Source organism: Spermophilus citellus (assembly GCF_964194105.1).
Source record: "Spermophilus citellus genome assembly, chromosome: 8".
In the NCBI taxonomy this organism is placed as follows: Eukaryota; Metazoa; Chordata; class Mammalia; order Rodentia; family Sciuridae; genus Spermophilus; species Spermophilus citellus.
Window position 1 is genome coordinate 68410902 of NC_138189.1, and position 24071 is coordinate 68434972.

A 24071-nucleotide genomic window follows, 5' to 3' on the forward strand; every position below is an offset into this window, starting at 1 on the left:
ATCAACCTCTCTTGGTTCTGTTTTGTTACTAACCAGCTCCTGTTCAGTATCCTTTAGGGATTCTCTTTCTTTCTTTCAACATTTATTTCTCCATTGTTCATCTTTAGCCTGCTATTCTTCTAACTTGCCAAAATGAGCCATGAGTTATCTCTTTTGCCCTTCTAGAGTTTCAACTGCAACATTTTGTTAATGGGTCCCCAAAGCATGTATTGAGCCAAGTCTCCTCACAGGAGGTTCCAAACGATTGTTAAAAACCTCCACCATGGAAGCTCACAAATAATTTTGACCCAGTGTCCCACACTGATCTGCCCTCTAAAACCTGTCTTTCGCAGCAACTGGTGAAAACAATCACCAACTTTCCCAAATTGGAAGTGTAGGAGACAATCTTGCCTTGGCTCCTTCTACTCTTATTCTATTGTTTAAACTACTTCCTTGGCACTGTATGCCTCCAGGAAAAAGTATTAACTGTGAACACTACTTATAAAACTATCGTGATCTGCTTCCTATCCATCTCAACAGTCTTTTATGTTTTGCCTTCCTTGATGTAAAATCAGGTTTTTAGATGGCTGATGGATGCTGGCACATATAAACATGCTTCTTGCCTTTTGTCTTAATTAATCATTTAACTTCTATTACCTTCTTAGTTAATTTAGCCCTGTTTATCTCCAATCTGGCTAATGGTTATCTTTTAAGAACTCAAGAATCCATCACATTCTTAAGAAAGACTTTCCTCTCTGGTCCCTACAGACTCTTCAGTAACTACGGTACATACATTTATAGTTATACTCATTCTTTCTTATTGTTTTATCTGTCTTTGTGCATATATATTCTTATGTGCAGATTTACATGTTTATCTTCAATATTATACTTACAGCCTTACAAGATTAGAAACTACATTTCATCTCAGAAATGCCAATGCATAGTGCAGTATAATATAATGCACACTTATTTGACAGAAGTTCACTGAATGACTTTGTAAACACACAAAACAGAATAAATGAAGGGACAAAACAAGCAAACAGAATACACAAGGTCAATCTCCCCCCTTCTGCTATCAACATTAGCTGATAGATTGGTCTGTGTAATACATAACATGAACAATTACTTTAGCATAAATAGTTTATAATCTTTGCTTTTGTCTTCTAGAGCTTTTATTTTTAATTCAGTAACAAAAATAATAATATATACAAGTTCCTAAGGAAAAATATTTATTAATTGTCTTATGTATATTATCTTATTTAATCCTTATAAGGATTATATCTACCTCATAAGGTATCTACCTTATTTTACAGCCAGGAAAATTAAGGTGATTGCTAATCCCCAGTGCTATTCCTAGAGAGGAAGAACAGGGATATGTGCAAATTGAAGACAAGACATTGATCGGTGAAAACTAAAGATCAAGTGAATGTCAACTTTCTGAACATGAAGTACCAACCTAGTTCTTCAATTTGGCTATACGAAAACACTACCAGTTAGGCTAATACACTCTAGGCAGATTGGACAAATCCCCTTCCTGGGATATCAATATACCCAAAAGAAATGATTTATGGATATAATATTTTTTTTTTTTTTTTTTTTTTTTAATTATTTTATTGTTGGTTGTTCAAAACATTACATAGTTCTTATTATACCATATTTCACAGATTGATTCAAGTGGGTTATGAACTCCCATTTTTACCCCGTATACAGATTGCTGTGTCACATCAGTTACATTTCCATTGATTTACAAATTGCTTTTCTAGTGACTGATGTATTCTGCTGTCTATCCCATTCTCCACTGTCCCCTCACCCCTCCCCTCCCCTCCCCTCCCCTACTCTCTCTCCATCCCCTCTACTATAAATCGTTTCTTCCACTTATATAATTTTTCTCCTACTCCTCCTTTCCTCTTATATGTAATTGTGTATAACCCTGAGGCTCACCTTCCAGTTCCATGCAATTTCCCTTAACTCTCACTTTCCCTCCCGCCTATCATCCCTGTTTAATGTTATTCTTCTTCTCCAGCTCTTCGTCTCTACCCTGTCCTTGGTTACTCCCCTTATATCAAAGAAGACATTTGACATTTGTTTTTTAAGGATTGGCTAGCTTCACTTAGCATAATCTGCTCTAATGCCATCCATTTCCCTCCAAATTCTATGATTTTGTCATTTCTTATTGCAGAGTAATACTCCATTGTGTATAAATGCCACATTTTTTTAATCCATTCATCTATTGAAGGGCTTCTAGGTTGGTTCCACAATCTTGCTATCGTGAATTGTGCTGCTATGAACATCGATGTAGCAGTGTCCCTGTAGCATGCTCTTGTTAGGTCTTTAGGGAATAGACCGAGGAGGGGAATAGCTGGGTCAAATGGTGGTTCCATTCCCAACTTTTATGGATATAATATTAAGACTGAAGAGTCACACTGGGTGTGGTGCTGCACACCTGTAAGCCCAGTGTCTTGAGAGGTGAGGCAAGAGGATCACAAGTTCAAAGCCAGCCTCAGTAACTTAACGAGAGCCTCTGTCTTAAAATTAAAAATGAGAAGGGTTGGGGATGTGGCTCTGTGCTAAAGTATCTCTGGGTTCAATCCCTGGTACCAAAAAAAAAAAAAAAAAGTACATGTGGCGGGTGAGGGGTATCTAAATAAGTGGTAAGATCATCTTACTACTTAAAATGTTCACCTTTGCACATAATTTCCAATGTTTCAATATTTCATTCCTCAATAACACTAACACTGAGGAGAAATAAAGTGCCTAGAAATTTTCAGAAACAAAGACAGACTAACAGAATGAACAATATAAAGACCAAGTAAGACTAGTGAGCTAGAGATGTAAGACAGAGTCAGGAAAGAGATAAAGAGACAAGAGTGGAGAAGGAAGAAATAGAGCCAGGGGGAAACAGGAGCAAAACAAAACAAAACAAAAAAAAAACAAGAAAGGGTAGAGGTGGGGGAAAGAATAACAGAGAAAGGGAAGACAGAGGGAGATGAAATCAGAGAGAGAAAGAGAGAGAGAGGAGAGAAGAGGGGAGGGGAGGGGAGGAGAAGAGACAGGAAGAAAGAGAAATAGGATGGGAGGGAGAGAAGGAAAGGTAGGGGAGGAAAAGGGGCAGGACAAGGGCAAGAACTAGAAATAGAAAAAAGAAAAGAGTGAGGGAGACAAAGATAGGAGAAAGAAAGGACAAACAGAGAAAGAGATACATGAGGAGAAAGACAGAAATTATAAAAGAGGTCTAGGGGAAATTGAGTTCCATAATACTGGAAATAAAAAGGTGACATATTACAAGTTCATTGTTTAAAACATATTTTTAGTTGTGGATGGACACAATAACTTTATTTTACTTATTTACTTTTTATGTTGTGCTAAGGGTCAAACTCAGTGCCTGATACATATTAGGCATGCTCTACCACTGATTCATTTTTGAGCAATATTTACACCATAGTCAGTGGAGAGTAAACACTGAATATCGTTTATACAAATGGCACAACCATGTGGAAAGGATAGGAGCATAGCATGCATTAGACAGTGTGAATATGTATGTTATGGCTTAGTGGGTCAGGAAGTTAAAAAGGCAAATTCTCATATTCCTTAGTAAGAGGTCAATTAAAACTGAATAATCAAGAAACGGCAGTTAAAGCATGCTATTTAAAAGCTTTAGTGGTAGCAGCAATTAGCTATAGAAAGCAGTAGGGAAACTAAAAGCTGTGGAACTTATAAAAACTATGTACTTATAAATCTTTGATCAATATAAAAAAGTGATTTTAAAAAGCTCCAATAAGACTGTTACATATAATCACCAAAATACATTAAGACATTAACTCTATTTAGATTTTGTCTATAGCCTATAACTATTTCTTTGCTGAATCTCATAGAAAACAGGACAAACCAAAAAAGCAAACCATATAATATTTAAAATTGTACAAAGAACATGGTCAAGTGTACCATTTGGTGCAAGCTCGCCACCTTCAAAACAATAGAAATAACACAAATGTTAATTTACAATCTTCATTCTTCCAAAGCTCAGCCATTATAGGAACATTTCACAAACCTCAAAGCTTTTCTTTTATCTGTTAGGTTTCACCAAGTATAGTTCATTCTGACCAGGTTTCACATGAAGTCACACTGATTTACAGCAAATTTCTAAATGAATGAAAATATCAAGAGGTCATCCTATAGTTTTTTTTTCTACCTATGACTTACCATTTACCTTAAGACTCCTGTAAGGACATCCAGTCCTGCAAGTTACATTTGGAACCTGGTCTTACCCTGTTAAACACTGGCAGCATCATGTATAATTTCTCTTCTTGTTCCTTCTGAGTCATGTGCCGGGGAGGATGGCACAGCTCAGTGAAGAGACGGCGGAGGTGCATCAGTCCCAAGGCATTGTCCTGCGGGCTGCACTCCTCCTGCCTCGGCCTCCCCATGATCCTCTTCACCATGTTCATCGTGGCTAGTTGGTGATAAATACTTCTAATTCTGTAGAAAGATGTCAATGCATAACAGTCAAAATGTCACCACCTTGACCAGGTTGAGCATGCATTTAAGAGCCTATAAAAAGTCCTAAAAATAGAAAATTCTCTCTAGTATAAGCAAAGTTAATTTTGATAAATCTCCCTGAATGACAAATTATGAATTATGGGAACTCAAAAGTTCCTTCTGGCTTTACTACTTTTTATATAAAATATAAAACATTAACTAGACAAATAAAAAATATTTCTAATAAAGTTAACTATATCAAATTCAACAAAGTGATCACAAATGTTGACCTTGACCAGGTTGAGCATGCATTTAAGAGCCTATAAAAAGTCCTAAAAATAGAAAATTCTCTCTAGTATAAGCAAAGTTAATTTTGATAAATCTCCCTGAATGACAAATTATGAATTATGGGAACTCAAAAGTTCCTTCTGGCTTTACTACTTTTTATATAAAATATAAAACATTAACTAGACAAATAAAAAATATTTCTAATAAAGTTAACTATATCAAATTCAACAAAGTGATCACAAATGTTGCTATTAATATTACTTTATTTTTAAGTATATGTAAAAAAGAATGAAACAAATAGAAAGTTCTCCCTAACCTCAAAGAATCCCCAAACTCAAAACTACCAAAGTCTTCTATATTGTTATATCAGTTTTTCTAGATAAGTAAATTCCATGTGCCTGATGAACAGTTTGTTACAGTTTAAAAATGTGCAAATTAAGTGAAAGAATATCACAATGTATCTTATGAATCCATAAAGAAACAGTGAAAATTATCACATAAATAAAGAACACTTTCTCAAAACAAAACAAAAAACCCTTAAGTAAGTTATATTGATTCCTTTTGTGAGTAGTGATGAATATTTTTTTTCTTTAAAGTAATAACAGCATAGAAGATATTGAACCACATATGGCAAGGATAACTATGGTTTCATGAAGTATATTTCAGGTAAGAGTGAACGAGCATATATTGAATCATAATGTAAAATCTACCCTTTGCTGGAGTTGGATTTAAAAAATAAACTAACCACTGAGTTAAAGAATACACAGAATCAATAACACTGAGCTTTTAGAAAGCATCCTTAGATGTTTTCAACCACTACTAACTGTGCCAACAATTAGCTAATTTCAGACACAAAAACAGGATATGTTACAAAAGGAACCAGGAAGACTGGGAGAACATTATGGATATGCAGAATTTGGATAAAAAGCAATTTGCTTTTATAATCTGTAGGGAAGCAGTCATAACTTGAGATTCATTTTTAATTTTGCTGCATAACTATACAAACGAGATGCCATTTCTTAAGAAATGAAAAAGTACTTCAGAATACAGTTTTATTTACTAAACACCTGCTTATTGATTTTTTAAAAGATAAGAATAAGCAACAAAACACACTTGCACTTGAGAATTTTTAGTGAACTCCTTATCTGGCTACAGGAATATGCTTCTGTACTCTAGCTCCCTTGCAAGAGAAGAGCAAGATGTAAATCATAGGTGACGAGCAGAAAGATATGCTCTGGTTAGAGCTCTGTCATTGACTAATTTGTACTGAATGAGTACTGCACAAAGAGAACTCAGTACATTCTCAAGTGCCCCGATGCAGGACAGAGTGCTTGGGCACACAGGCTAAGAGCTGAGTACATTTAACTACAAAATAATAGAAATCAGTCCAATTCAAAGCTATCTAACATATTCATTCTTGGAAAATATTTAAGTCTTCCAAACATTAACAAAATATCAATCTATCATATACTCATCTAGTTCTGAAAATTCCCAGAACAAAAATAAAATTGGAAGTGGACTATGAAATTTTTGTAAATTAGTTAACATTTCAGATTATTCACAGCTGTATTCTCAGCCTATAGCCAGTGTTCCTAACTAGAGACTGTGAATGGGACTTAAGGGATTCATGATTCTCTAATACTTAGATATCTTTTTTCTAAGAGATCCCAAGCTTTCCAAAGGAGTCTATGTGTCTATGTCAATTAAAAAAAAAAAGTCAGGAATCAAACTCAGACCATCTCATCTGCTCCTCATTCCAAGTTAAGCAAGTGAACCAAAGAGAGGATTAACTCTGCCCTTTTGGGTTTTTTTTGGTATTGGAGATTGAACCGAGGAGCACTTAACCACTGAGCCAAATCCCCAGCTCTTTTATGTATTTTATTTAGAGATAGGGTCTCCTCGAGTCGCTAAGTGCCTCGCCAAGTTGCTGAGGCTGGCTTTGAATTCTCGATCCTTCTGCCTCAGCCTCCTGAATCACTGGCATTACAGGTGTGCCACCACAACTGGCTAACTCTGCCTGTTTGGTCTATGTTTATTCAAGTATAATTCAAAAATAAAATGTGTTTATACTTAAAGTATAAAACTTGACATTTTAATTTAAAAAAATTAAAGAAATGTATTTTTTCGTATTTATGGGGCACAGTGTAATAATTTGCTATGCATATGCAATGGGTAAAAAGCCAAACAGAGTTATCAGCATTTCCACCTCCTGAAACGTCTATCATTTCTTTGTGTTGAGAAGCTTCAAACTCCTCTCTTCTAGTTCTTTATAAAACATGTAATAAATTAATGTGAACTAGAGTCACCCTACTGTGCTACAGAACTTGAGAACTTATTCCTCCTCTGCAACTGTATATTTCGGTATCTGGTATCCAAACTTCCTTGACATTTTGATATATGTATACACTGTGAAATAATTACCACAGTCAAGTTCATAACATTCATAATCTCACAGGTTAATATATAAATTTTTTTTCAATAGAACACTTAATAGAACAGTAGTGCTGTAACTACTGCTGTACACTACTTTGTACTCTTGACCTGCTAGCACCTCCCCCTTTACTCCTGCCCCTGGCAACCACCAAACTACTCTCTGCTTCTAGGAGTTTGACCATGTTAGATTCCTTATGTAAGTAAGATCATACAGTATTTATATTTGTGCAACTGGCTTATTTCACACTAAACATAAATTCTCAAGGCTCTGTGTGTTCTCCCATGTTTTTGCAAATGATAGGATTTCCTCCTTTTTAAATTTTTGAATATTATTCCGCTAGGTATACAATCTCACCTCGTTTATTTAAAAAAATCTATTCATCTATAAAGAAACATTTAGGTGGTTTCTGTATCTTGGTTACTGTGAATAACCCTGCAACAGGCATGGGAAAATAGATAGCTTTTCCAAGATACTAATTTTATTTCCTTTGGATATATACCTAGAAGTAGGATTGCCAGATCATAAGGAACTTCTATTTTTAAGTTTTTAAGGAACCTCTGTACTGTTTTCCATAATGGCTATACCACTTTACATTTCCTGTAGCCTTCAAGGGTTTCTTTTTCCCACATTCTGGCCAGTAACTGTTATCCTTTGTCTTTTGGACAATAGCCATTCTAACCGGCCTAAGGTAATGTTTCACTGTGGTTTTGATTTGCAATTTCACTGATGATAGAAGATGTTGCACATGTTTCACAAAACTGTTGGTTACTTGTATGTCTCTTTTGAGAATTGTCAATTCAGGTCTTTTGGTCCATTTTTAAATCAGGTTATCTGGGTTTCTGCTTCTGACTTATATGAGTTCTTTATGTATTTTAGATCTTAACCCCTTAACAGATATTGGTTTGCCAGCATTTGATCTCATTCTATAGGCCACTTCTTCAGAATATTCTGTCCAACAATAACAGAACACACCCTCTTTTAAGCTCACAAGAAACATTAACCAAAACAGACAACATCCTGGGCCATAAATGTATCTTAACAAACTTAATCATACAAAGCATCTGACCAGTCTCAGAACACAATGGAATTAAATAATCAATAATTGAAATACAACTGGAAAAGCCCCAATATTTGGAAATTAAACAACATATTTTCAAATAACACATAGGTCAAGGAATTGTCATAAGAAATTTAAAAACATAAACTAAATGAAAATAAAACTTATTGAAATCTTAAAAACGCAGCAAAAGCTGTTGTTCTTAGAGGAAAATTATAACAATAAGATGCATACAACACAAAAGAAGAAAATCTACAATTCTGTCATAGGAAATTAGAAGAAGAGGAGCTGTGTAAGTTTAAAGAAACCAAAATAAATGAAAATAAAATAATAAAAATTAGGCCAGAAATCAATGAGATTAAAAACAGGAAGGGAGGCTAGAGTTGTAGCTCAGCGGTAGAGCTCTAGACTCATACGCATGAGGCACTGGGTTTGATTCCTAGAACCACATACAATTAAGCAAATAAAATAAAGGCCCATCAACAACTAAAAAATATTAAAGAAAAAGGGGGGGGGTGCAGGAAGGGCTACAGGTATAGTTCAGTAGTAGAGCACTTGCTTAGCATGCATGAGGTACTGAGGATCAAAGCATGCCCAGCAAATGAATACACTCTCCAAATGATTAAATAATATAAAAACATAAACAGGAAGACTACAGGGAAAAATCAACAGAACCAAAGGTTCCTCTTTGACATTATCAATAAAATTAATCTAAATACCACTACCACATGACTGGTATTCTGCCTTGATGCATCTCTCCTATAGCTCCTAAGTTATCTTCCAAGATACATAGTCCCATTTTTTCTGATTTAAAACCTCTGTTGATTCTCTATTGCCTAAGAATAAACTGAAACACCTCAATCTAATATCTTTAAGTTTTTATAAACTCTGTTTTCATATATTTACCCAGGTTCATCTCTCACTAAGCCACCTCTTCTACTCAAAATTGTGCCACCATGAAGGCATGCCCTACCTTGACGGGTTCTTTCAATTCTCTGTATGTTTAGATACACTGTCTTCTCTGCTAAGCATGACCCTCCTCCTCTGCTTTTGCTAGCATTTCCCAATCTCCCCACCCTCCAGCTCTGAGGTTACCTTCTCAGAGAAGAGTTTCCCAAATCTCTAGGCTGTTTCTGGTTTACCTTTGATCCCACCAGGGTACTTTAGAGTTGGTTATAGGATATGCACCATTAAGAGAGACAGTAATGGTTACTCAGGCTCTGCAATTCAAGTCTTGGGTTCAATTCCTAGTTGCAATACTTACCTAGTGTGTACCTGATCAGAAACCTGATTTCTGGGTGTGATAGATTTACTGTAATTTGTGAAAATTACATCATCAAAACACACAAAAAAATAAAACTTTATAATTTATGTATTTTAGTTCTACCTATAGAAAGCCTTTAGAAAACTTCTTAAACATCTTCAGAATAAGACTACATGAACCTTTTACTCTAAATTGAAAAGTTTCTTAAATAATTTCTTGCTATTTAATTATGAATCTCTCTTATAGTAAACTATGAATTCCTGAACATCCAACTGTGTTCTTCAAATCTGTAACACCTCACTAACAATCAGTACATAGTAAGAATGAAGGAATGACTAACTGATTTCCATAGCTTTAGTAAAAGTATAAATTTTAAGGTTCCTCACTATCTGACTGTACTATATGTACGATTGACACTGTTCATTCCCCATAATTCTACTTTAACTCCATGACACCAGTTCAGTGCAGTCTCTCTGCTCTGCCTTCTCACTCAGGCCGAACTACTTCTCAGGAGGCTGGGGCAGGGTTCCCCTCTAGCCACTCAGCATCTGAGTATTTACTAAGCATGCTAATCTCAGTTCAAAGGTCTTTCTTCTAAAAAGCATTCCCTAACCCAGTTTCAGGTGTAATCTTTCCCCACTTCCCTTTGTTCCTATAGGACTGTGTCTATCTTTATCATAGAATTTATCACACTATGTGTAAACTGTTATTTTGATTGTCTTTTTTTCAATATTGAAGAAATAATATGAGATTATGGAAAGCAAAGATACTGTCCAATTCAACACCTTATGATTTATTTAAGTTCCATTTTATTACCTGAAAAGGAAATAAGACAATTTTTGTTAAAAGGTGTTTGGTACCCCAAAGTATAATTTAGGACATTTTTTCAGGGAATACTCATATAAATTCAGAAATTAAGAACTACTCATGTGAAAGCAGGAGCAGAAAGGGAAACAAATAACAATACTGATAAGTATGGTTGTTAAGCAGACAATGACAAAACAAAAGGCAATAAGCTAGAACTCCCAGAGGGAATTGAGGCATCAACAACATGCAGAGTATCAAAAGCATCCTAAAGAGCAAGCAGCTCGCCAGTACAGAACAAGTCATGACTGAATGAGGCTGAAATATATATCACTGTGGCTTGAGAGTGAGAAATTCAAAAGACTATACAGAATCATATCAATGAAACCTCACAGACAAAATATTCAAAAAGTAATGATGACATTAATAAAAATAATGACAGCAAAATAAATGCTGGCTTCTTCACAGACTGCTACATAATGATGAGGGTTTTTATTCTGAGTTCTTTTTTTAAAATATCTTTATTTTGTTTATTCATTTTTATGTGGTGCTGAGGATGGAACCCAGTGTCTCACATATGTGAGGCAAGTGCTCTACCACTGAGCCACAACCCCATCCCCTTTTTTATGAGTTCTTATAATTTTATCTCAAAATTTATCCATATAGATAAAATTTGCCCTTTTGATTAGTCATATACACAATGATGCTTCAGCTCAAAATATTTTTTAATTTATCACCATTTTATTACTTGAAAAGGAAATAAGACAATTTTTGTTAAAAGATGTTGGGAGCATTATATAAACTGCACTTAAAACTCAGTGTCAACATGTACTATGTTTTACCTAAAGCAGAATTACCCTTACTCATTTGCTTTATTTCCTAAACTTCCTCAAAACCCTATGACTGCTACAAAGTGTGAAATCCATTCAAGAGATAGAATCTTCACTCCTAATAATCAAAAGAATGCATTGCAGACCCTGTGGCTGAATCCCAACTCACAATTAATTGACATTTAATCCCTTAAGCATCTACTACATATAAGGCACCATAGGAATACCAACTCTAGTTTTTACCCCAAATAATAGAGGGTCTATATTCGTTTTTTCTAAACTTCCAAAAAGACAAGCATGTGACTTCCTTTAAAAGAGACCTATGAGTCTATAATGGGATAAAGTCAAATCTTTACAAGGCAGAAAAAGATTGCTCAAAATCTGATGTGCACCTCATCTTGAAACTATATCTTCATCCACATCCCTCATCAATCCCATGTTCACACCACATCACTGCTGCTCTCTCAACATGCCATGCAATTTCACACCCTGGATGCTTTCCCCAGTTGGTCTTTCCTTTACCTGAAATGCTAGAGGTAATTGCTTTGTTTTTTCATTTTATTGTCTGGCAACCTATCTTTGATAGTTCCTGACCCTCCTTAATCCTAAAGCAATTTGAATATATCTTCAAGTTAGTAATTTAATCATTAATTCAAGAGACATATTTATCAATGCTTGCTCCAACTTTCCGTGAATCTCATTCTGTTCCTGCCACGGGGAGCTCTACTTCAGGTAGCTTATATTTACTATGCTTTTGCCATTAGAGCAATTAAAAACATTAATTTGAAAAATAAAAACCTTTTACATATTTAGAAAAAAAACGTTGGAAAATACTTCAACCTCAGGGTAGAGAATTTTGTTTAAAAAATCACAAAAACTACAAAAACATACACAAAATCAACCTTATCAAAATTAAAATGGTGTGGCACAGTGGGACTCGCCTATAATCCCAGCTCTCAGGAGGTTAAGGAAGGAGAATCACAAGTTCTAGGCCAGCTTGGGCAACTCAGTGAGAACCTTTCTCAAGATTTAAAAAAAAGTAGGGGCTGGGATTGTAGCTCAGAGGTATAGTACTTGCCTAGCATGTGCCAAGCAGTAGGTTTATTAAAAAAAAAAAAACAGACATTTCACAGAAAAGAAACCGCACATAAATGAAAAGCTATACAACCTGATTACCTGATTAGTAGTAAAGGGAATGCAAATTAATACAAAAATAAGCACCCTCCTTCCTTGCCAAATGTCTACTTCCTAATTCCTAGGATCTGTAAGTATGTTGGTTGACAAGGCAAAAAAGGAATCTGTACAAGTGATTAAATTAAGGATCTTGAAATGAGGAGATTATTCTGTATTATCTGAGCAAGAGTAATCACAAAGTGGGAGAAGCAGAGTGAAAAGTGAGACCAGATGTGACCATAGAAGTAGGGTCAAAGTGATGTGGCTACAAAACAGGAATGTGGGCCACCAGAAACTGAAAAGGGCAAGGGACAGATTCTGCCCTAAAATCTTCCAAAGGACTACAGCTCTATGGATACCTTGACTTTGGCCTTGTAAGACCGGTTTTAGATTTCTCACTTCCAGAACCATAAGATAATAAGTTGGCAGCTGCTGCTTTAAGTCACTAAGATTGTAGTGACTTGTTACAGAAGCAGTAGGATATTAATAATAATTCTATATTGAAAATTTAATGTGACATCAAATTAGTGAAATTATAAAGAAAACAGGTTGTATATTTTGGGGATAGTGTTTATGGACTGGCATTTATAAGCATACCACATGAACAAATAATTCCACTCCTAGGTACTAGCCCACTCATTTCATATGCACAAAGACATGTATACAAGAATGTGTATAAGAAGCATTATTTTCATCATGGAATTTGAAAATAGTAAGTGTCCATCATTAGGGGATGCATAATTTTTTGACATATTCACATAATTAAATGTTACACAGAAGTAATAATAACAAACTACACAAAGCAGTCCGGGTAAATCTTGTAAATGTTGAATAAAAACATCAAGCTGTTAAAGATAACATAATCTATGATACCATTTTTAAAATAAAGCTTCCAAACAAGTAAAACTGTAATATTCCTATATACATTGTTTTGCTTGTGTGTATCTATATATTATGTGTATCTATAAACTATCTTTTTCATTTTGCATATACACATACCACTGAACAGAAAATTCTAGGTCACTTCCAGAAGGAAGCAGGGAACAAGATGAAGAGGAAATATACAAGGAAGTTTTATGGTATTGATAATATTCTACTTCTTAAAGTTTCATAACAGGTCATTCTATATTTCATAAATTGTTACATATACACACAATTGATTTTTTTCAATTGCCTTGTCAAAGTCCATGTTTTCATAAAATAAATCAGATTTTACTATTTGCAAACCTAAGCAAATTTTTACCACACACATATATCAATTGCTAAATATTACATTTACATTTTATTTTAATCCATCTTTCTATTTCAGTCTGTGTAATATTCTCTTCACTCATAGATTGCATGGGATCATGGAAATCATTTGTATTATTTTGGTAGCAAATTACCTCCTGTGAACTGTTTTTTTTTTAATTTTAAAAAATAAGAAAAAAGTACATTCCTTGCTTCATCTAAAACATAAAGATAAATAAATAAGAAAGGACAGTTATTTCTGAAAACTCTTTGCAAGGCGGAGAGCTTTACCTGAGGCAAATACTCTTCAATTCACCAAGTTTCTTTCTCAGCCTGTCAAATAATATATCCCTTTTATTTTGAGGACTGAATCCAAGTGTCATTTTTTCCCCCATGAAAACCTAATTGGCCTCTAACTAAAATATGGTCTCCAAGGTCATCAAGTAAAAATGATGATTAAGACTAGTTTATTTGTTTCTGTTTTAATGTATATGCATTTGTACAGTAGGTCTGTAACTGTGAAGCACATGAAAAAAAAAAAAAATCTCATACAACCTTAGCAACATTTCCCCAGGAAAGATGGTTCTGAAATGAGAGGTGACTACCCTAATTGTTAATAAGTAGAAAAAATGGGATTTGAATTCATTCTTTCTAACAGCTCTGTGCACATACCCTGTGTGCATGTCTGTTCCATCATCTCACTTCCACACATCCTAGATTCACATATACTCCCTCTCAGCACACACTTGGTGGCCACCTCAAGCCTTTCCACTAGGGTTGTGCTAACAATCAATAGCCAATATATAGCATGATCCCATTTGAGGCTATTTCTCAACCCACCACAGGTGTAGCAAAAGCATTTTGGAATTTATGGAAGTTACCTCCAGTGAACAAGGAACTCTACCACTTTTCTTTGAAGATAAATTTACTGTCAGGTTAGTGACCTGTGTTTTATTAGACTCAACTTTTTAGTGTCTGTCATTGTACCCAATACACTGAAGATACATAGTGTCTAATCTATAGCTGGATGGAAAGAGTGAGGCAGGGAATCTTCCTGCTGACAACAAACTTCTTATCTGCAAATCCTCTACCCCAGTTACTTTCTGTGTGTGTGTGTGTGTGTGTGTGTGTGTAGAATATATATATGTAATCTACCATTCATTTACTTAATTGAGTATATGAACAAGAAAGATCAAGAAACATAAAATTCTTAAACTATTTAAAACAAAAATGGTGATACAAATATGAATATAAAAGATGCAAAATGTACTTGTTGCTAAATTTATGCCCTTTACTAATCAGAGAATTATTGTTTCCCTCAGAATTTTTGCATTTGGTATTAGACAAATGTATATATGTTCTCGTGGTTGGAGAGGACACTCTATCACTAAGAGAGTTGAGGGAAAAGATCTGGAGAGCAGAAGGGTAGATGGAGAGGAGAAAATAATAGAAAACTACATATATCTACCCTTCCACCACACCAAAACACAAGAATGATTACCACAAATAGCCATGTCCTAATTACATCATTTCACTGTTGATCACATGTAGGCTATTTTTAAAAATGCCTTTGGGGTAGACAGAGAGGAGAAATGCTATTCTTATCATTTAGCTATTTAGTGTTTTATAAATCCATCTGAAATACTGACAATATTTAAAATATATTGCTTCTCTAACTTCTGGGAAAATAAGATACTAAAGTAAGTAAATTGCAAAGTGCAAATCAGTTTACCATATTTTCCCCATAGACATCTCATCCTCTTCTTAGAAGGAATGCCATGTAATAAATACTATCTTGAGTAAATAAAGCAAAGACCCCCTAATGGTTGTCACTTAACTACTTCCAGGGTTTATTTACTCTTTAAGCATTCCATAATAAGTCTGTCATTATTTGTAGGAACGAATAACTGTCTTTTATTTCAGAATTGGAGGTCAAACATTCCTCTGTTATTCTCACGCTGCTATGCCCTTTCACACTTTCCACCTAACAGTTCCATTAGAGCTGGGGCAAAGGGCAAAGGCTATACAAGAGAAACCAAATTAAATACCTGTTAGCAGGTTTAGCATTTAAAAGTTAAAATCAAATACATCATCTATCAATTATATATCAAATGTCTAGGCTTTTGAATCCAATGGCTTACACAGAAATAAATTTGTCCATATAAAGGACATAAATTAAGTTTCATTATGCTATTTAACGTTTCCTAGAAAGCATATATAACATCCTGCTTAATGATCAAAATAAAATATGCATGTGTGTTTGTGGTATCTCAAAATTATATCTTAAAATTATAATTTGGGATCAACAAAAACTACAATTTGGGTTGAGCAAAATTTTCCAGGTGGGAAACAGAAGCTTACAAAGACATCAATCAACTAGCTAGCTAGCTTAATTTCTTTTCAAAATTACACAAAACAGATTCATGCTAGATCAAAACTACATTATTCCAAGCATTTTAGTTTGAGTTTGGTTTATGTATACATTTATTTTCCCCAATAGAACAGACACTGAATGACACTCAAAATATGGAGAGCTACACCAGCTCTGATTACTTGAAATATGGTATTTAAACTATTTTTTAGAAATATCCTATTCCTAAAATGAAACTTAGCATTTACCCAGATTTTTTAGAAACATTCTTACTTGCCTTCCACTTTTGATTAAAAAATTTTCCAATCATTTAATGTACTTCTAGATTAAGTATAGACACTTAGTATGCCCTCAGACTTCAGACAAAGTAACTTCTCATTTAATTTTAATCCAGATTTCCCCTGAAAAGAAGAACTTCATATTTAAACATAATGGAAAAAAAGGACCTCAGGAAGCAATCACATCTCATTATAGATGCTTCTCAACTTATGATAAGGTTATATCCTAAAAAACTCATAAATAAAAAATTCATAAATGGGAAACTCATAGAATATACTAACCTACAGCACATCACAGCTCAGCAACATGGTACACTGTAGAGTATCAGTGTTTCTCCTCAAGATCATGTGGCTGTCTGGGAGCTGTGGGTCCCTGCTGCTGCCCAGAATCCAGAGAAGGTATCATACCACATACAGCTGGCTTCAGAAAAGATTAAAATTAAAAATTCAAAGTACAGACTCTACTGAATATGTACCTCATTTGCACCACTGTAAATAGTAAATTGAACCATCATAAGGTGGGAACCATCTGTAATATTTAAGGCAAGTGGTTAAAAATTTAATATAACTATATTTGAAGAATATATAATTACATTTTAAAAAATGGATCAAGAATTTCAATATATGTTTCAAGGATAATAGTGATTACTTGTTAAAGTACTAAACACAATTATATATGTACTTGAAGGAAGATAAGAAGGAACAGTGATCATGAAACTTGAACTGTGTTAGGTAATCACAGTTTACACAGTTTTTTAGGCTTTGAAAATAATCCTCTACAAAACGTGGTAATAAGACCAGTGGAAGATTGATAGAAAAACAAAGAGACCAAGGTATAGCAATAAGCATTTAGAAACAGACCCACATATGTACTGAGAATCTAACATGAGAACAGGAGATAATGGTACAGAGAAACTCACTAATTTTAGAATAAAATTAAACTTGCCTCCTGCCCAAAGCCACTTACAAAAGGAAGCTCAAGATAGATTAAAAACCAAATATGAGAGGTACACTATACAGTTAATAGAAGAAACATATACAAATATCTTTATGAATTAAGTAAGACTTTCTAATATATAAATTCAAAATTACACAAAAATAAACTAATGAATATAATTGCACCAAAATTAAATGTCCTGGCTCAGGAAAGAACAATGAACCAACTAAAAAGAGGAAACACAATGGAAGAAGATACTTGAAACATTTAAAACGGACAACATAGAAATTACAATTTACACAGAATTCCCAAATCTACAAGAAAAATATAGCAATCCTGAGGGGGGCAAAAGGCAGACGATGTAAGACATCAAGAGATGTTTTAATTGAATTGGTAATTAGAGAAATGCAGATCAAAATAAGGAAAAGCTACTATTTTAATACCTATTAGATTAGCAACAATCAGAAAGCTGGAAAATTCCAAATTCTTAGACATAGGAACAGGAACCACATATATGTCAGATGGGAAAACAACTGGTAAAGGATCTAAAAGGCACCCTACCCTTACATTGTTCAGAATCTTGTATTCTACTGCTAGGTCTGTATCCCAAGGAAACTTTTTCAAGGTAAGGAACCTGTTTACTATATTGGGTGTTAGATAACCTAATCTAATCATACCATACCATACCATACCATACCACACCACACAAGATGTTCACTATGCAGTGATTTGTGGTGCTTGGGACTTAAGAGGGTTCATCACAGAGAAAGGGAACAGAAAAAATAGAATTGATAACATAATCATGGATAGTTATTTGAAATTACGCATTTCACCTCTACTTATGATGGATACACCTTAAAAATATATCGATGAGTGAAAGGAACTAAGAAACAGGGTGGAATATATATTGTCATGGTAATATATAGTATAATATCATTTTGAGAAATAAAAACACATGTTAAAAAACATTTCATAAGAACATACATATTAGACACAATGACATATTATGCCTACCATTCATTAAATGAATAGCTTTTTGTTTGTTTGTTTTTGTTACCAGAGATTGAATCGAAAGGTACACCATTGAGCCACATCCCCAGCCCCTTTTATTTTTTATTTTGAGACAGGGTCTCTCACTAAGTTGTCTCTCACTAAATTGCTGAGGCTGGCTTTGAACTTGCAATCCTCCTGCCTCAGCCTCCTACGCCACTGAGATTAAAAGGGTTTGCACTGCACCAGGCCAAAAGTATAGCTTTTTAAAGGAAATAAACATATGCAATACTTCTGAATTTAGTTAATCATTGTGTTATCTAAGAATATATTTGCACTAGACAACTAAAATTAAATATTTAAATACCAACCAATTTATTTCTTAAATTAGTCCCAATTGCACCACACTTAAATCAGATATATGTATTTTTTACTAACATGATTCTCAGTTATTTCTAATTTTTATTGCTTTTCATGCTTTGACATTAAAAATTCCCTTAAAAGAAATATTATGTAGCAACTCAGCAAGTAACAAAACAAAAAAATCACACTGGTAGAAACACTTAGCTGAAATTTTTTTGTTGTTGTTTTATTTTGTTTTGAATGTTTGTGACCGTTAAGAGTGGCACAAACAAAAATAAATTCCAGACAGACTTCTCTGTCCTCTCGGGGAGGAGGAAATGACTCTCTCAGCCAGTGATGATAACTTGGCAAGTATCATAATCCTTCAGGGAACAGAATATGGCCAACAGATCCCAGAGAGGGAAAGGCCAGACAAGTCAACTTCCCTCAGCTCCAGAAAGATCTCTGGCATGAGAGAGAAAAGAGGAAACAAAGCAGAGTTTTTTATAACATCAAAACAAACTCTAATTTTTAATGACAAGATAAATAAGATTTCTTCTAATTCTCAGACAAACCTACCCATAATCTCCAACAACAACAAAAATGTCACTTTGGGAATATCAAGATATCTCTAGAGTATTCAATTACCTAGATTTGGCTTTAACAAAAAGACAGCAACTTTCTATTAGTATTCTGGAGTCATTACAACTTTGGCACGATTTTCCATGCTCTCTGTGGCTATACAGTTAAGAACTGTGTCTCAGATAGCGACTTTTACATTTATAATATTCTGAAACATGAGTAATTTATAAGATTGTAGATACTGCTAGGTAGTCCATGAAGTAGAGTGGTGAAAATCAACAACAGCACATGTGGCATTTACCATTTGCCAGGAAATGACAACTCACTTAAAACAGACATGACACCTAAGCTCATGGAGTCTAAAGTCTGGGTAGCAGCAAAGATAATGAAGGTTGATAGAGGCTGTGCACATTATACCAGAGAAACACAAGAAAGACTAGGGAAAAGTACAGCAAGGAAACCTCTGGCTACAAGGAGGAAAGAAGTGTCAGGAATCTTTTTACAAGATTTTCAACAACAGAAGAAAACAATGGACTTCACTGGCTGATCCTCAGATCATTCCAGCCAGTCAGGGGTTTTTTGTTGTTGTTGTTGTTGTTTTGGTTTGGTTTTTAGCTTTGTTCTCAGCACACATTAATTATTCACACACAAACTTCTCCACCCATTGGTTTATCTTTCCAAGTAAAAACACCAGCCATTCTGCCCTTGAATCATTTTAAGAAGTCTAAAGGGACAGCATCAACAATTAGTAGCTAGGGCTGGAGCTAACAGTTGAGGAACTCCTGTTTCCTGCCTCTGAGTCAGTTTTCATCTACAAAATACAGAATTAAGGTCCACAGCCATGTATGATGCTAATTGTTTTGAATGAAATTGATTAGTTTTTTCCAAGTATAAAAGAGCATAATACCTACTGTATAGATGAATAAACAAACTCAAAGAGGTTAAAGAAACTTGTCCAAAAGATCCAATAACTACCATTAGCTAAAATTTGAATTTAAGATATAAAACTCCAAGTCCAGTTCTCTTCTTATTATATGGAAGCTGACTCTTTGACTTCAAGAAATAAAAATTAGTTAAAAGGAATGGTTGTTTTATTTTCCAGTGATTCCTAGGAAAGACTATTTGCTCTTCCCTAAAACAACTAAAATATTTTTTAAAATATAAAACCTATGTTTACTTTCTGTATCTTTCACCAAGGGTGTAACCAGACTGGCAACAAGAAATATGACTCATGAGTAATATCTTGGCAGAGAATTCTTAGTATCTCTAGGTACATCTGATACGGGAAATGTTATATATATTTAAGCACATTTCCTTTTCTTTTGAAAGTTTCCTATTCTCTTTGGTTTAAATCTTCCCCTATTCTAACATTCTGCCTCAACCCCAACATGGAATAGTATTCAGTTTAGTAAGGAAATAATTTCTAGGCAGAATATGTCCCAGAAAAATACAAATAAAAAAGTATCATTAGAATTTAAACACAAAAATATATGTTGTAACTTAATGAGTTCTAAGTAATTTCCTCATTAATGAGAAAATTAGATAATAACCTTAGGAAAAACATCACTCCAGGCAGGGTGTGATGGCCCACACCTGTAATATAAGCTATTGACATAGGAGGATTTCAAGTTCAAAGTCAGCCTGGGCACCTTAGCAAGACCCTGTCTGAATAATAAAAGGGATGGGAATGTGGCTCCTGGTATAGTATTATCTAGCATGCATGAAGCTCTAGGTTTAAACCCTAGTATTGGGGGAAAATAAACAAACAAAAATAACACTCCAACATCAATGATAACTATTAACCTTATTCAAAATGATAACTATTAACCTTATTCAAAAATGATCTCCCTGACTTAAATAAATAAATAAATTCAGGTTTCGTGAAGTATTTTCCTTGTATATTCACTACAAATACAAGGAGTTTTTTTCCCCCTCTTTTATCTAGGGCACTTTACCTTTTGCTACTCATATCAATTCAAAACAGCTCACAAAAGCTAATGGCTAAATTTTCAGAAATTTTGGAGAGCCAGTTGTCAAATACTAATAGCTAGAAAGCAGCCAAGGTGAGAATGCTTATACCACAACAATCACCAGCAAATGCTATAATCCAGGGTTTTCCTCCCCCTGGTCAGCAGGATTATAAACATATTAGTATACTACTGTGGCAGGCCACACTGGCACTTTAGGAGATTATATTATATTTGCCTCATTATGTCTCTTCATCATTCTCTTTAAATTCTGATGTTTATGCATTTGTTTATTTAATTTTCCCTAAAGGTCAGGACTTGGAAATATTTTACTGCAAAGAGTTAAGATATTATCACTAAGGACCTAAATAAAAAATATTTTTCACCAAAGTATTCTTATAGGAAACATCCCTGAATCCTTATCTGATTGGCTTGATTTCGTATAGTTTGCTACTTTAAAGGCAATGTCTCTATTCCTTGTCATGTTAAGAACACATTTTTATTCCCTTCTGTGACTGTTTTGCTTGTGGCTCATACATGTATTTCTCATAAAATATAAATGTGCATAATATCAATACTAAAATACCTGTAGTTTTTCTCGAGGCAAATAATCGATTGTATACAATGCTACATATTCACAGATACTTTAGCATTTAACTATAAATTGGTGTCATGCTATAAAACAAGAGGGTGAAACTGATTAGTCCCTTTTTTCCGAATAAGAAATGAAGAGGTTGTGACTTCTCTAAAGGCAATGAGGACTAAGTAGGACAGAAGGTTTAAATGGTTTCAATGTGATGTAAGTGGTTGAATTCACAAAAATGCTGTATTACAAGGACAAGCAGAAGACTACCAAGAGTAAAACAGGTGGTGGCAAAAGGGTCCACTCACTATTTGTGTGATTTTAGGAAAACTAAGTAAATCAAACTACCTTCACTGGTAAATGGAGATAAATATAGTACTGACTTTAGAGTATTCAGAATGTCAAAATACATGCAATGTGACTAACACATCATGGGCAATTAATGTTTAGTCACAACATGATCAAAATTAGTTATAGCTAAACCACTGAGTCTGAACTGGTATTAAGGAAAAAGAAATAAAGGCCAGTGTGTAGCTCAGTGATAGAGCACCTGCCTAGCATGGGTGAGGCCCTGCATTCAATTCCCAGCACCATAAAAAACTTTTTTAAAACGGAAAAAAAGATAAATCATTTTAAGGAACAAGGAGATAATATGTTTCAAATTCTTATGATCAAAGTATGATAAATATTGTGAGAGTGGAGTTCAACATCTATTCTATATTGCTTCTGTAAAGTGCTTGCTAACAAAGGTTATAAGGCAAAATAGGGTTTCCACACTCAAGTAAATTCTAGTTGCAATTTGGCTTCAGCCAATCAACCTCATCTTCCTAAGCTTTGAAAGGCAGAGTGAGGCAGAGAGCACACAATGACAAATACATCTTTCAGCTGCAGTGTTAGACAAAGATCCCAATATCCAATAATTACTCTGCTGGCTGCTGAGTGGCAGGGTGTGCCACTTGTTTGGCTGGTCATATTACTTGCAGCATGGCTTCAAAGCAAGCAAAAGTAGAGGTAGCTTCCTAAAGTGACACCAAGTGTGTTTTAGAGCAAGGTTGGCAAGCTTTTCTGTTAAAGGTCAGATAATAAATATTTTGCCATGTAGTTTCTATTTCAACTGCTTACCAATATCATTATAGTATGAAAGCAGCCACATATACAAATGAGTAACATCATGTAAATGAGTAAGTACGGCTGTGTTCTAAAACTATGTATGGTCACTGAAGTTTGAATTACATTTAATTTTTAGGTACCACAAAACATTTTTCTTCTTTTTATTTTTTCAAATATATAAAAATGTAAAAACTATTCATAATGCAGGGGACAAACATATCAGTGACAAAATGGTTTTGCCTGCACTCTCCAGTTAGCCACCCCTACAAGTCTGCTAATCCACCCAGAAAGCAGCAGCTTCCTTCCAGCTCTATGATGTACACTGGGAGAGATTTTTAAAGTTCAGCCTAAAATATGTTTCTGCAGTCCTTGCTTGCCTTCCATGATTACATAAGCCATTGATACCCTGTAATAAGTACCTTTCTGCTTAATCTGGCTACAATAAGTTCTGTTCTCTGCAACTCTATTCTGACTGATTAACAGTGCTACACACATATAAGTACTTTCTGTTTTCAACCAGAAAAAAAAAAATCCTCATTCTGGCATTTATCTTTTAGGTATACTCAGCAAAATATTCATTTATAAATTAAATTTAAATGCTTTATAAAAACATGATGTTAACATTTACAAATAAAATACAAAAGAAAGTTTAATAGTAAGTTTAATAATAGAATGTTGTGTCAGCTACTCAGGAGGATGAGACAAGAAGATCACAAGTTTGAGGCCAGCCTATGGCCAAAGAACACAATAAAACCCTGTTTAAAAAACAAAAATCAAACCAAAACAAAGAAACAAACAAACAAAAAAAACCCTACACCTACCTGACTCCCATGAATCTTTAAAGCAGAGAATCATGATAAAAATAAGAAAATCCTTGATTAATAATTTGCAAGTATTCAATGCATATAAACCATAAAACATAAAAATATGTAATCAAAAAGGAAAACTGTTCACTTCCTTTAACTAACTAGGAAACCTACATTAGATTACAGAGTGAAAAAGCAGAAGACAGGTGAACTCCTATGAACATTCTGCCTATAGAAAGTCTATTTTCCTTTGCTTTTAATGGAGCATAATGACATGTCTAAAGTCTATGATGGTTCTAGACAATCTTAACAAATATCTTAAGAATACTATAATCTCAGAGCACCACAATCATGTCTGTTCATGTAGTAATCAAATTAAGGCAGATGTTCACATCAATAGCACAACATTAATCTTTCCTGCAAGGCACACTGGAGAATAACCCCAGAAACAGAAATTGTACTAAGGTGATTTGGAAAAATGGTCTTCAAATATATTCTGTTTGCCATTTCTAATTTAGAATAACTAGGTTATCACCTTTAAAATTTTTCTATTGATATTGAATACATTTT

The 24071-nt window shown here is 34.3% G+C and overlaps 1 protein-coding gene across 12 annotated transcripts in view; it reads right to left on the reverse strand.

The window, feature by feature from the left end:
• WDFY3 (WD repeat and FYVE domain containing 3) overlaps positions 1-24071 on the reverse strand; it is a 253850-nt gene that overhangs the window by 160212 nt on the left and 69567 nt on the right. For 7 of the 12 annotated variants that reach the window (XM_081304729.1, XM_081304736.1, XM_081304733.1 and 4 more), the window contains 2 exons: positions 16467-16605; positions 4245-4455 (listed from right to left, as the gene is read on the reverse strand). In XM_081304729.1, the coding sequence (XP_081160855.1) occupies positions 4245-4455; positions 16467-16477 (222 nt within the window). In that variant the 5' untranslated portion in view covers positions 16478-16605. Of the gene's footprint in view, positions 1-4027; positions 4120-4244; positions 4456-16466; positions 16606-24071 lie in introns of those variants that run through there. The other 5 variants (XM_081304731.1, XM_081304728.1, XM_081304727.1 and 2 more) reach the window with 2 other exon arrangements.